The sequence below is a fragment of the Aythya ferina genome (genome assembly GCF_964211825.1).
Source record: "Aythya ferina genome assembly, chromosome: 12".
In the NCBI taxonomy this organism is placed as follows: Eukaryota; Metazoa; Chordata; class Aves; order Anseriformes; family Anatidae; genus Aythya; species Aythya ferina.
In genome coordinates, this window is record NC_140308.1 from 158,288 (window position 1) to 172,378 (window position 14,091).

Below are 14,091 nucleotides of genomic sequence, written 5' to 3' on the forward strand. Positions count from 1 at the left end.
GACATTTGTGTTTACTTTCCATTTGTTCCTCATTCTCAGCTGTGAGTTCAAATAGAAACACAGCAGTAACAAGCATTATAAAAGGTGAGCAAAGACAAGACACACAGTTATACTTAAAACAAAAATCTCATGCAGAAGACAAGCAACTTAGGGCAGTAATGTCTGAAAAGCACTCCCTTTATGACTTTCAGCACAATGTTACCACGTAGTGCATTTTTAATCTACAGCTAATTACTGTCCTTGGCAAACTTACGCACTTGCCAAACATCTTTCTTTGAGATGCAGTAAAAAAGCGATTACAAACTCATTGAGTCAGCACCATCAAATAGGTGGCTTCTACTGTCCTTTAAAGGGAGGCTTGGGAAAATCAACTACAGAAGAACGGCAGTTATTTCCTGAAGATGATTTAAGTGAAAGGACTAGAGCACTGGCTGACTATAGCTGTGCTACGAGCACTGCTAGCCGTGGAGCACTAAACCATAGAAAAACACCAAAGAGCATGTATCTGAAGTACAGGAAAAAAGTCTTGGGACTAGCAGTAAAAGCAGGCCCGAAAAATGTGAAAAATATAAATGCCTCTTGTTGGTCCTTCTCCTGAAGGAAACGGGACTTTGTAAACATCACCAGAAATTAGGAAGATGGAAAAGATGAACCTGCATGCTAACTGACTATTTACCATTCAGAGATTATCATTTTCTGAGATTTTTCTCTTTTTGAATACAGAATGCTAGCTGCTTTGGACTTCCACTCTGAATCCCAGCTATTTCACAACTATAGATACGTGTATGAATGGTCTTAATCTCTACGGATAAGGGAATTCCCTGTCACTCTGCAGCTCCTAAGCTTGGCAACTCTAATTAAATACCTCAGGAATTGCACAAGCCCAGCTATAGCAACACAAGGAATCAAGAGAATTCCCCCACAGAGAGAGTGTGCTTGACACTCACGCACAATTCACACTTGTCACATCTGACATAGATGGACAGCCTGATGGCCCTGGAGAGCTTCTTCCATTCGAACTGTTGCTGAGGCATGTAAAAACCCCTCTCTGGGTCACTGACCTCTATGCTCCAAGTGACTTCCATTGAAGTGAAGACACACACCCCCACTCCTTCTCCCAGCCAATCTAACCTGTTCTTTCCCCTCATAAAACTCTTGGGTCCCTATGAGCATCTCAACAACCAGACTTCAGGAAGCATGCTTCCTTCCTACTGCTGATCAATGTAAGATTTCAATTAAAAGGTTCTACCACTTGTAGTCTCACCACTCCACCTGGGCATAAGGAACCCCCATGCACAAGGAAAAGAAACAACCACAATGGACCACATAAGAAAAGCAGACAAATGCAGAAACACACCAGAGAAATCCAAGCCACATCACCACAGTGTGAAGGAAATATGAAAGCTACTCAGTGCTCTAAGTAATGTTTCTCTGCCTGAAATGCATTACTCCTTTCCCTGTTCTCAGCTGCAGGCTTTGCAGAATTACCACATAATCCTCCATAGCATTTCCTCTCTTTGTTTCCTCCCCTACCTTTAAGAACTGCTTTCTTAGCATCTGCTTTTAACTTTGTTAAAACAGGCCTCTTGAATACTCTTCAACCATTATGCTTTCTCCTTTACCATCTCTTTCTAGGCAGGACTATCCTCCCATGCTGACAGAGGCTACTCATTTCCATTTTTTACCTACTTGTTTCCATGATGCTGAGTCACTGTTTCTGAATTTTCTGCAGTTCCTGTTCGATATACCCAAACTGCATTCCTCATTTTTCCTCTCAAAAGTTCTCTGCAGCCCTGTTCCTGATGACTTTATTTTAAACATAAAACAATCAAACGATGGCCAGTAGCTTAGTCAGCCTACCCAGCTGTGCGATGGAAAAGAAACTTTCTATTAAAACCTCTTGACTTTTCTCTGAAATGCAAAAAATAAGCAGCTATAACATGGAAAGTAATAAAATTATTAACTTCCTTACCCCTTATTTCTTTTATTTTCCTCTCCAGCGAATTCATTTTCTGACTGCTAGCACTGTGCACTAACTGGCCTATGACTATTGTTCTGTCATACCTTATGCACATGATATCCTGCCCAAACTGACTCAGTAGGCCACTCAGAAGTCTCACTTCTGCAATGAAACGCACTGGGGTTTTGATGGCAACTTGCATTTTTATTAACCAGCTGGCACTCTCACTCATTTTTTTTTACAGGCTGTGGAAGTATTTGGCCAAGACCTTCCTCACCCATATCCATATACACTTTGAAAATAGGCTGCAGTAGAAATGGCATACCTAGACTAAAATGCAGTGTTTCTGATCGCATTAGGAGTTCTAAGACATTCACTATGACATAAAAAACTATGGGCAACACAGCAATCCTGTGTCTTCCTATGGAGCTGTCTTTTCTCCAAGCCACAGACAGGGGCAAGAGAAGGACAAAAAAACCCTTTGCCTTTTCTACTAATTTTGAAAACTCATTATTTTAAGAAATGCTTTCTGATACTTTGGGTTCCATCTCATAGTTAAAGCTATGGGAACAGTGACACTGTGCACACATACAAGTTCTTACCACTATAAAAGCGGATCATACAGCTGAGATCAGAGTTTGCTGCCTCTTCCTGCATTCTGACAGGATCATCGAAACCCAGCCCAGCCAAGTAGTCATACACAATCTGAAGGGGTTTTTCTGTGGGCTCCAGCCTCCTGTCAAAACATACAAGAAAGTAGTTTAAGAGCTTGAACAAGTTTAAATATGTCTCATTGCAGCTAGAGTGCAAGGAATACTGACAGTGGTTGCTCTGCATCTCTCAAAAGGTCTGGCAAGCACACACACATGGGGTCCGTGCTTCCTGCTTGTTAAGCGACAATTGAGAACTGCAGCACTCGAAGAATTGTATTGCAGAAGGGAAATGGAGAGGAAAAACAACAGGTAAAAGCCATACAACACACAGTGATAGTTCCCTTTCCATGATTTAAGGAGTACCAGGAAGAAACAATGACAAGAAACAATACCAGAAATAATGCACAAAAACCAGACCCTAAATAATAATGAAAACCCTATTTATAATGACTAAAAGATTTAAAAGAACTGTACTTAAGTTTCTGTTCCAAATGCAGCTGGGAAAAAAGCACAAGAGAAACCTCCAGAAGAATCACTTCTCATAAGACAGAAAAAAATTCCCATTCTCTTTAGCTCTCATCAAATCAAGATTTTCATGTTTTGTCAAATTAACTTAAATGGTACATTTAAAGAAAAAGACATTTTTAGAACTGCAACAGATCATATAAAAGACTCAGGGACTAATATGGTTAAATAGGAATAAAAGATTTCTACCCAAACATCACGTTTAATATATTCAAAACTAAAAAGACATTTTCTGATCCTCTAATCTCACTGCTTCCAGAGACCGAATTATTTTCCAAAATAAAATAAAATAAAATATTAAAAAGAATTCCAGCTAAATTAGAAGTTTAACTTTAAGGAAGAAAAAAAAATAGAGAATGGTTTGGGTTGGAAAGGACCTTTAGGATCATGTAGTTCCAGCCCCCCTGCCATGGGCAGGGACACCTTCCACCAGACCAGTTTCTCAAAGCCCCATCCAGCCTGGCTTTGAACAATTCCAGGGATGGGGCATTCCTTGGGCAGCCTTTTCCAGTGCCTCACCACCCTCTGAATGAAGAATTTCTTCCTTAAATATTAATGTAAAAGATTAAGCACTGAAAATCTAAGATGGGAGTTAAAATAAATTTATTTACTAAAAAACAAAACAAAACAAAACTATCCTTGCTTCTAATCTATATGTGCCTAACTTCAGGCAACAGCCACTAGACCTTTACTTGCCTATCCTTTAAGCAGGTACATGCAAACCACAGTACATTTCAAACTTTCTCTTCAAGTTTTGTTTTGAAGCGTATCAACATTCTGGAAGTGCTAGCATCATGACTGTTCACTGTATCCATGCACTGACTACTTGGTAGCATAAAGACTCAACAGTATTTATATTCCCGGATCAAACCTGCTCTCACCTGTGTGGCACATTCATTCATACCTTTCAATCCACATGTCCTCTTGAATTGCGCTTTTTATGAGTTACAGCCCCCTTCCTCTACTCTTCAGTAATTAGCAAATTTGGCTTTTACATAAATATTTCCAGTGATATAGAAAAGCAATCTGCCCCAGAGAATACTGTATATTAAACCACCTATATCAACCTGTAGCACTGACTTCACAGTATTCATCACTCCCTGACTCCCTTCCTGAATTTTTGCCATCCTTTTTGTCAAGGATTATTAACAGAGCAACTGAAAAGCATACATCTACTTTTCTTTATTCATACACCAATCCTCCATTCAAAAAACCCACCCTTACACTGAATAACAATTTCTAATTTGTAAGGAATCAGCCAATGGGTTTCAGTGGTCTGTGCACTGCTTTTCTATCAACGATATCAGAATATCATGCAGTGCAACAAATGACTAATGCCTTTGACGACCATGACTGAAATTTCAAAGCATCAACTTTTTGTCCAAAACAACAAAGTTCCTAGCCTAAAAAAACAATGGGGTTGACATGCAGCTGATTCATAAATTACTACCACTAGATGTTTGCTAAGCCTAGCTAGGGTAAATTTATATATATTTTTTTAAACATGGAAATATATCTACTTCTTATCCAAAAGGCTGTACATGAAATATTCCCCCTGGAAGAAGTCTTTTGAAATAATCTGGGGAGGTTATAAGCAAGGACCAGATCCTATGCTATTCAGATACTATCCTATTTCCAAAACAAAATGGAAAATAGCTTCCAGTTTGCAGTCAAGAACGGAAATTCAAGCAGTGCAGCATCAGCAGCACTCACCTGTACCATCTACACCATTCATTTGCACCTCCACCAACCATTCAGATACTGGTTATAGTTTTGGAACTCCTAGAAAAAGATGCCAATCCAGCTAAGGTAGAGAGCTCTTTGTACAATCAGCATGAAAAGCTCATTTCGTGAAAAGCTTTTTCTTTCCCTGTTTTGCAAGATGGACATGGGACAAGAGATTGGTTCAAAACAGTGCAATACTATCAGTGCTTCTCTCTTTGCATATTTCTTCCATTCAAATACAAGCTCTCAGTCTTTTTCAGGACCTTCAGTTGAGATCCAGAAGCTTAGAGAGCAAAGGACTCTCTAAGTATGTACCTAAGGTTTAAGTTATCACTTACTTTTTATGCTACAGAAACAGCAGCGAACATGACACCAAACTTTAAAAAGAACTTTCCAATGTATTCTTAAAAATGACAAACCTGTGTATCTGTCTCCTGTAACAGGCAAGGGACTAGAAACTGGAATAAATAATAGGTTGCACCAAACAATTCAGACTTTCAACACACCAAACCCTGATGTATTCTATAACTTTAATTGCAGAAATCAAGAGGAATATGAGAGATTTGACTGGATCTCCAAATACCTAGCCTAAGTGTCCCTTGACTACTCTCAGATTCCAATTCTTCTGCTACTAAAGCCTTGTGCTTGACAGAAAGCAGCTTTTTCAGCACGTGACCCATGGCTTAGGAACTGTAAATGCTTGAATATCATTCATGAACAGTTCAAGTAGTCTGCATCTAGATTTCCTACTGTTACACCAAGAAAAAAAATTAAAAATCCACTGAAACACTAGTTTGGTTGCTGAACAAACTGAAGTGTTTAGAAGCATGTATTGTACAATATAATACTTGCACATCAGAATTCAAGAAGAACCTTAATACAGCAAAGGGTTAAGCACTTTTCATAAAACAATAATATTCAAATTAAATCACAGTTTTACAGTGCTTAACACTCTGAGGTACAGTACTGTGGTTTACCATCTTGAAAAAGGAGGATACTCTATGCTGGCACACTTGCCCCCAAGATAAGATCTGTTTTTTCATTGCTTTTATTCTTCTTATCTTTCACATCAGCAAGAATTACCGCTGCAGGGATCTTGTAGGATTTCAAAATGTTAGTTTGAAAAAAAAACACACCCTACTTTTCCTTCTTGACCATATGAATCAAGCTGATATGTTTCCAGAAATACCTTCACTTCTGTTTATTTTCTAAACAAAACAAACATACAAAAAGAACATTTGCAGTAATACCTTCTCAAGCCTAATAACTATACCAACATCTCTCTCTCGACATAAAACCTTAACTATCTGAAACTCAGTCAAAAGTTTACGCAGCATTACTGCAACTTCTAAGTTTGGTCGCTACTGACTGAAAGGCAAGAGCCTTGCCAAGAAATTAAGCCTTCTGAATTCTTCAATTTGTCTGCAAAAATCTACAAGCTATTCCAATTTCATTACCTGGCAGAAGTATGCAAGATAACAGGAAAAAAAATACCTGAAAAGCCATGTGCACACAAGATAAATGACTTGCCCCTCAGTGCAGGGAGTGTGGCTTGGTGAGACACCTCAAGTGTGAGGGCAGAGTCGTTCTTATGGCACTAGCCATACACCGTGCCCGATGAGCACTAGCACAGAGTCCAGACATTTGCTGGTAACACCCACAGGTGCCGCAAAGGGCTTTGCAAATAAAGCAATGAACAAAACAGCTCGTTGCCTACTGACCACATTCAAATCAGGATATAAAGCAATCCATTGAATACCTCTGGGGACACTCTGGTGTCCTGACTGAACTGATCACTGGTCCAAGTTCTTGTTAAGAGCCATGTAATTTACTTAAAAAAAATAAATAATAAAAAATAGCAAAAGTCTGGAAAGCAGGAAACAGAATACCAAAACAAGTATTTGGAACAAGTGGCTGTAATGGCAATTTCTATAAAAAATTTCTATGCTATCACAACCAAGGCCAACAGGTTCTGAATACAACTGTTAGAGCTTGAGAAAGAAAAGTATGTTTTCCCTTTGAGAAACAAGTAACATGATATGCAACTTAAATTGGCACTGCACATTAGAAATGTGCAAAACATCTCATGAGCTGTGCAACAAACACTGAATACTAACACACATGGAGAAAACCATGGCAGTCAAAGCAGCTGCAATTTGACACAAACAGCCCACTATATCCACATCAGTATCACACAGCAGGTACTAGCCACTTCCACTAAGTCAGAGAAGCAGCTCTACTGAGTGACAGTGTAACGAGTAATGAAAGAGAAAAGACAAAAAATCAGCAGGTCTCACATGCAGCTCTTCTTCATGAGCAAAAATCAAGTTTTCAAATCGTCATAGTTTATATTTTTGTTGTGAGGGGTAAGCATACCAAAAAAAAAAGTAATAAAGCTATTTTTATTTAATCCTCTCCTCTGCAGGAAGGTCTAATTTCTGAATAGAAAAGAATGCTAACAAAGAAAGATTCCAGCTAGATCTCTAAAGATTCTTGAAGCACACTATGGAGGAGAGAAGAATGTTCTGACAGAAACTGACTTCCCTGTACACATACTTAAAAGAGAAATGCAGAAATATCACGAGGACACCACAATATTTAAAGTGAAAAAGTTTTCTGTTATTCTTCCACTTACTGACCAGTCTGTGTTCAGTCTTCTGAGTCAGGTGCCAAATCAACCTTTGCCACTATCTGGTTTGGAGAGAAAGTCACCTATTGATACTTAAAAGGGTGAGGAATTCAGTTGTTTAGGAGACAAGTGTATCAATGGTAAAATGCAAACGGATGCTTAACTGAGTAATCTGTGCTCACAAACACATTATTAAAGTAGTCAACAAACTTTGTTCAAGGCAAGGATTATCTCAAGACGGCACGGGGATATCTTGAGCATTCTGTCATCTTCCTGTGGAAATGCAAGCAGGTGCCATCTGTGACTGCTTCCTGTTACTAACAGAGATGGTTACTGAAGCAATACCGGTAACTCCCATTTCAGGGAAGAGAATTTCTTCGTGGAAAGGGTGGTTAGGCATTGCAACAGGCTGCCCAGGGCAGTGGTGGAGTCGCCATCCCTGGAGGTGTTTAAGAGACACGTGGATGAGGCGCATAGGGACATGGTTTAACTGTGGAGCTGCAGTGTTAGGTGCATGGTTGGACTCAATGATCTAAAAGGTTGTTTCTAACCTAAACAATTCTATGACTCTGAGAACATCCCCCCCCCGAGTGGTAAGTAGTTCAAAGTAGTTCAGGAATCTCTTCTGTAGCAAAGACGTCTCTAGAATTACAAAAGCAACAGACACACAGTAATCAAGAGCTTTCCAAGAATCTGAAGACAAAACTTGAGTAAGTGCATGATACAGCAAGATGCAATAAACTAACAAGAAAACATTTACAACTTGGTACTTGCTTCCAGAACTCATGTCGGAACAAATTTACCAAAACATTGCAAAGCCTGACACAAGTCAAAGACAGGCACTGCTACCTAGCATGAGAAGAGACATGAGAATTCAAACACATAAGCCATTTCAAGAGCTCAAAAAAGTCAAAACATCCCTCCCTGAACAAACCTCCAAGAGTTACCTAGTCTTCTTTGAGATCTGCAATAAAGGGTCTTTTTTTCTGAATGTTCGGAAGTTTGCTTGCTGCTATAGTACAAAACAAAACAATTTCCTTATAAATACTTCAAGCAATTAATTTTCAGCTACCTCCATGACTGCAATGAAGTATCTGCATATCCTCATACCACATTTATAATTAACCTTTCCCTAGTTCCTAAAGACCAGGCTGAGCAAAGCAAAAAGGTCCAAATAACTTTTTTCAAGTGTCCTTTTTAACAGTGTCATAGACTCACAGAATGGTTTGGGTTGGAAGCCCTCCTGTTGTGTGTGAGGTTCCCCTCCCTCCTACCCCACCACGGGCAGGGACCCCTCCCACCAGCCCAGGCTTCTCCCAGCCCCATCCAGCCTGGCCTTGGGCACTGCCAGGGATGGGGCGTCCACAGCTGCTCTGAGCAGCCTGTGCCAGTGTTTCCCCACCCTCATCATGATGAATTTATGCCTTATATCTAACCTAAACCTACCCTTTTTTAGTTTAAAATCGTTACCCCTTGTTCTATCTCTACAGTCCCTGATAAAGAGTCCCTCCCCAGCTACATCTATGCCTATCTTTAATAGTTATATACCTGGGAACTCTTATGAAAAAAAAAAGAACCACCACACACACATACACAAAGACTAATGTATAAATCTTACATGAGTGACTGTTAAAGCACTTTACATGTTTCACTGGCTCAGAATAACTGCGCACAGCCTCCTAAATTGCTCAAGTTTTCTTGACACTGAAGCGTCCCTAAAACAGAACATAAAGGTGGAGCATACAAACAGCAACCTGTACCTACAAAATGAGGTCATGTTTCTGGTTGGAGCAGCCGCCAAACCCTCCCAGCTACAACACCTATGGCTTGACTAAGGGAGATGTAAGCAGCTCACCACTACTTTGTTTTTATGAATTACGTTACTCAAGGCTGTATCTGACACCTACCATCTCCGTCCTGCATTTATACTACTTACGTACACAGAGAAGAGGGCCCCGCAAGACTAAAACAAATATTTCTTGATACCAACCTATCCTCTCTCAGCCCTCACCTGACCAGGTCTCCGTGAAGCTGCAAGAAGAGGTTTTTTCTCTCTTCTCCATCACATATCTCGGAGGCGGGGGTGTCCACCGTACAGAGGACCAGGCGTAAGTCAGAGGAAGCACAAGACGCGGAATCTCGTCCGTAAACGTACACGCAGCCTCGTCCAGCATCCTCCCTCAGCCAGTCCCTCTCGCGGGAGCCAAAGCGAGTCCTGTTCAAGCAGCTCCTGCTCCCGTTGCGCTTCACGTTTCTCTGCAAGGAACCGCGGCGTCAGCAGCCGCCTCCGAACCGGCGCCCGGCCGCCCCCCGTGCCCGGCGGCGGCAGCCGGCCGCTCCGAGCCGACCTCCCCCCGCGGCCGGGCGGCACGGCGAGGCCCGGCCCGAGGCCCGGCCAGACCCCCGGCTCCCGCCCCGCCGGGCCCCCGCCCCGCGAGCCTCGGCACCCCGCGGGCCCCGGCCACTGAGGGGCCGCCGCCCCCGTCCCGACAGCCCCGGCAAGGTCGAGGCGGGCATCGCCCCGGGGCGCGGCGCGGCGCTGCCGCCGCCCCCCAGCCCGCCGAGCTGCCGGGAAGGGCCGGCGGAACGGGGCGGCCCCCGCGCGGCGCAGGCCCCGGCCCCGGCCCCGGCCCCGGCCCCGGCCCCCTCCTCACCTTCAGCACCCGGATGCCGCCGCGGGGCCCTGCCCGGCCCCCCCGTGCGCCGCCGCCGCCGCCACCACCCCCGCCCGCCGCCGCCGCCGCCTCGTCCTCCTCGGGCTCCGGCTCCGGCCCCTCCCTGGGCCCGGGCCCCGTCCCGGCCTCCCCCATCGCCCGCCGGACGCCGAGACCTCGGACGGCGGCGGCGGCCCCAGCCCCGCTCGGCGCAGGCCCCGCCCCGGAAGCGCGCGGCCTTCCGCCGCCGGCGGGCGCGGCCTCGGCGGCAGCGCGGGTCTGCCCCGGGCCGGGCCGGGTCCCCCGCGTGGAGCCGCTGCCCGCCTGGCCCCCGTCGCGCCTTCAGCCGCGGCCGCCCCTCGCCAGCGCTCGGCTCGGAGCAGCCCGCGGCCCGCCCGGTGAGCGCCGGCGGTGCCGGGCTCCAGCGCGCTGCTGCCCGCGGCACCGGCACCAGCTCGGCGCCGTGCCCGTGCCCGCTGCTGTTCCGGAGCTCGCTCCGGGCACTGTCCGCGTCCCCGCCGCCGGGCTTAGCGCTGCGCCGCGTCGCGCTTCCTTCAAGCTCCCCGCCTGCCCAGCGCTCTGCTCGCGGCCCCCTCGGGGGCGTTAAAGAGCCCCCGCGAGGCGCGAGAGGCGTCCCTGCCCCCGGCGGCTCGCCCCCCGCCAGGACCGGGCCCACAGCCGCTGAGCTGCTGCCGCCGCACGAACCGCGCCTGGGTGCTCGGCGGGAGCCGGGGAGCTCTCCTGGTCAGAAACCGGGAGCCGACCGGCAGCCTGGCTTAGCGGGAGGGGTACGGGCGCTCGCCAGCGCACAGCTACACCTGGCAACACAGAGGAGCGCGGAGGAAAAATGCGATTGTGTTAAATACCGCGTTTTCTAAGAAACGCTCCTGTGACTAGAAAACACGAGGAGGAACCTTATAGAACGCTGGTTTATTACTTTAATGGATAATGAGATTACACTCCTTGTCTCTCCGAGGTACACGGAGTACAAAAGGGGACTTCTCCATCACTAAGGGAGTCATAATTAATGCCAAATGCGAGCTGCAGGCAGCAGGGGAAAAATAAATTCTTACATTCAGATCTCATCACACCTGGACAGAGAGTGGTGATGGTGATTGAAAAAACTCTTTCAGGCTATTTGACCTGCAATGGTTTAAGAATTTTTAGGGTTGTCTACACTCATTTTACTCTCCAAAATTTCCTGAAAGCTTTTTAAACTCTACTCTTGATTATTTCATGTCATCTGACCTCATCATGGCCAAACAAAAAGCAGTGAAGCCTGTCCCACTGTACTTGCAAAAAGCAACAAGGCACCGTTTTAAATCATGGAATATTGACTTATTTTATTAGTCACTTCATAATTTGTTTCAACCAAAAGACAATACACACAGCAGAAGTCTAATGCATCCCATGTAAGTGTTTACATCCGTTATGCTCCTCACTCACCTAAGCATTTATTTAAATTTTTCAAATCTCAAAAATAGGTCTGCAGAAGTTAAAATGCCACCAGGCCCCCTGCTTAAATGGCATGTTTTTATTTTTAATTTGGTGGGGGGTTGTGGTGTTTGTTTGTTTTTTGTTTTGTTTTATGCTATCAAAGACGTGGGATGTGGCTCTATGTAAAATGTAAATTACAGCATCAGGAAAGGAAAATATATAGGAATAGAGTGAAAGTTCAGAGGGAAGCAGTCCAGCAACTCCTTCCCTCACAGCCCCCACGTAGAAAATGAACATATAGAAAGCACAACCAGCAGGTCTAAAAAAGCCATCTTTGCTGCTCCATCTTGCAGCCAGTACCAGCCCCAGGGAAAGGACTGGACTGTCACTTTTCCCATCTGTTTCAGCATCTTCTGAGTTAAATACCCAAGGTACTGTATAGGTGGCAGCTCCCTCACTGCTATTGCTTCAAAAAAGTTGTTCAAGGCCATACTTTGTCCCATCAAAAAGCGGACTGAGTTAAATTTTCCCACATCCTCTCTCCCTTCAGGCCCATCACGGCCACTATTCCTTCTGTCCTTTCTTGGCTCAAAATACATTAACTTGAAGAAAAACAAACAAACAAAAAAGACATTCAAATGCTCCCAGCTCTAAAGCCTGTAATGCCAATATTAGTAAGATTAGCCATGAAATCTGTATCTAGCTCCCTTTATATTCCCCTTATATCGAAATAAGGAAACTGTTGACAAGACCTACAAGAACTGTTGCATTCCTCTGGTGGAAAAAGGGCTCGCTGCCCTCAGAGTGCTTTATGAGGCAGTTGAGTACTCTCCAGTAAGAAAGAGCAACAGCACAGAAGTTAAGAGGTGCATCTAGGGTCAAGGAGCAAGCAATGATATCATGTATTGCAGACAGAGAAACCTGTGAAACCTGGCCTTCTTTCTGGGGTATATCAATACTTCCTTCCATCCCTTAGGAAAGGGAAGGAAGAGCGCTCCGAGAACAACAGGAATGTTCAGCTACTATAATGGAGTACTTTATAGCCAAGGGATGTCTTCAAGAAAAATGCCTTTCAGGTACATGCACCACCTCCTAGAGCTTGACTCAGAAATATGACAACATATTCTCCAAAAACACAAGCACTTATGTGGAAAGGCAGCTGAAGGATACAAGAACTGAGAATTTACCCAAAAAGCTTACCAGAGACCAACAACAAAATCCACCTATTCTAGGGGACAGAAAACAAGTCTAAGAGGGACAAGTTGCTCCCAGTTATGCTGTGACAAACTGGCCAGGTGAGAGACCACTTATGTCCTTCACTCCATCTAAGCTTCCTGCAGCAGTGCTCTTCTCAGCAAAAAGGAATGGAAATTGAGGTGTACCAACTTTCAGTACAAGTGACCCTTGTACAATTCTGAGAACGGGAGAGCTCATGGGGCTTTCAGAAACTAAGGTAAAGACTTTCTATTAGTTTGCTATCTGGGACATCCTCAGAGCTCACTAGAGCCTACATTGAACACGTTCAGCCTTGCACACTCAGGAGTTTGAGCCAGTCAGGTGTTGAACAGTCACAAGTGCAATAAAAGCAGAAGTAAATGCTCAGCACCCAGAAAAAGGATATTGATTCAACCATTTTCTACAAGATTGCCTGTTTCGTGATGCTTTAGCTAGAAGCAAAGTACTATCTTTGCACTGATAGCTCAGCCCAAGACTCTGCCACAACCCTCAGTCAATTTTAAGGAAATCATACATCATCCTTGCTAGATTTTATAAACCTATGGTGATGCCTCTTTCAATAGAGCAAAACTCTTTGCTAAACCAAAGGCCCAAACCAGTCTTCCTATTAAGGCAGCAAAAATGCCTTCCAAGAGAAACTAAACTTACTCCATATACCAACAATTAAAGTCAGAGAAACAGTCAGTCCTACATCATGTTACCTACTGTGTTAAAACCAAAACGAACCGAATGACCTTTCTTGGCCTCCCACTACAGATTCAAGGGCAGACTAGGTCTTTAATTTTCCCTAAGTGCACTGTGAATCACTCATGCGGTATTTCTGGCAAGGACTGGAACCTAGTGTTATTACTTTTGCAGACACAAAGGGCTGGGTTTAAGCTTGCTGTCAGAGCACTGAACGATCATCATGTTTAAAGCCCTGTAACAGAAAATCAAGCAGATATGCCTGCTATCTGTTTCTTTTAAGAAAGCTTTGTGGTTGGAAGCTGGGGTACCTTCAACTTACTAGCATACTAATGAATGAAGACCTATCATTCCCTCTTCATCCCCTGATTGTGCTGAACACCTGCATAGTTTTGTCACACTGTGCCTTACATCCTATACATTGCCTCCAGTAGAATTCATAGAACTCTTACTCCCTCAACAACAGTTTACACTAGGAAACATAACCAAATACATCTTTCTTTATGCTTAGAAGAGTACTGGACCTCACATCTTTGGTTCCAAGTACTCAAAAAAAAAAAAAAAAAGGCTTTCATTCAAAAAAAAAAA

At 44.1% G+C, this 14,091-nt stretch overlaps 1 protein-coding gene across 2 annotated transcripts in view; it reads right to left on the bottom strand.

Annotated features, from left to right (window-relative positions):
• PHLPP2 (PH domain and leucine rich repeat protein phosphatase 2) overlaps positions 1–10,334 on the bottom strand; it is a 30,933-nt gene extending 20,599 nt beyond the window's left edge. The window contains exons 1-3 of one of the 2 annotated variants that reach the window (XM_084532946.1): positions 10,147–10,334; positions 9,504–9,748; positions 2,563–2,696 (exon numbers count right to left, since the gene is read on the bottom strand). In XM_084532946.1, the coding sequence (XP_084389072.1) occupies positions 2,563–2,696; positions 9,504–9,748; positions 10,147–10,302 (535 nt within the window). In that variant the 5' untranslated portion in view covers positions 10,303–10,334. Of the gene's footprint in view, positions 1–2,562; positions 2,699–9,503; positions 9,749–10,146 lie in introns of those variants that run through there. The other variant, XM_084532947.1, reaches the window with a different exon arrangement.
• Positions 10,335–14,091: the final 3,757 nt, after the last annotated feature.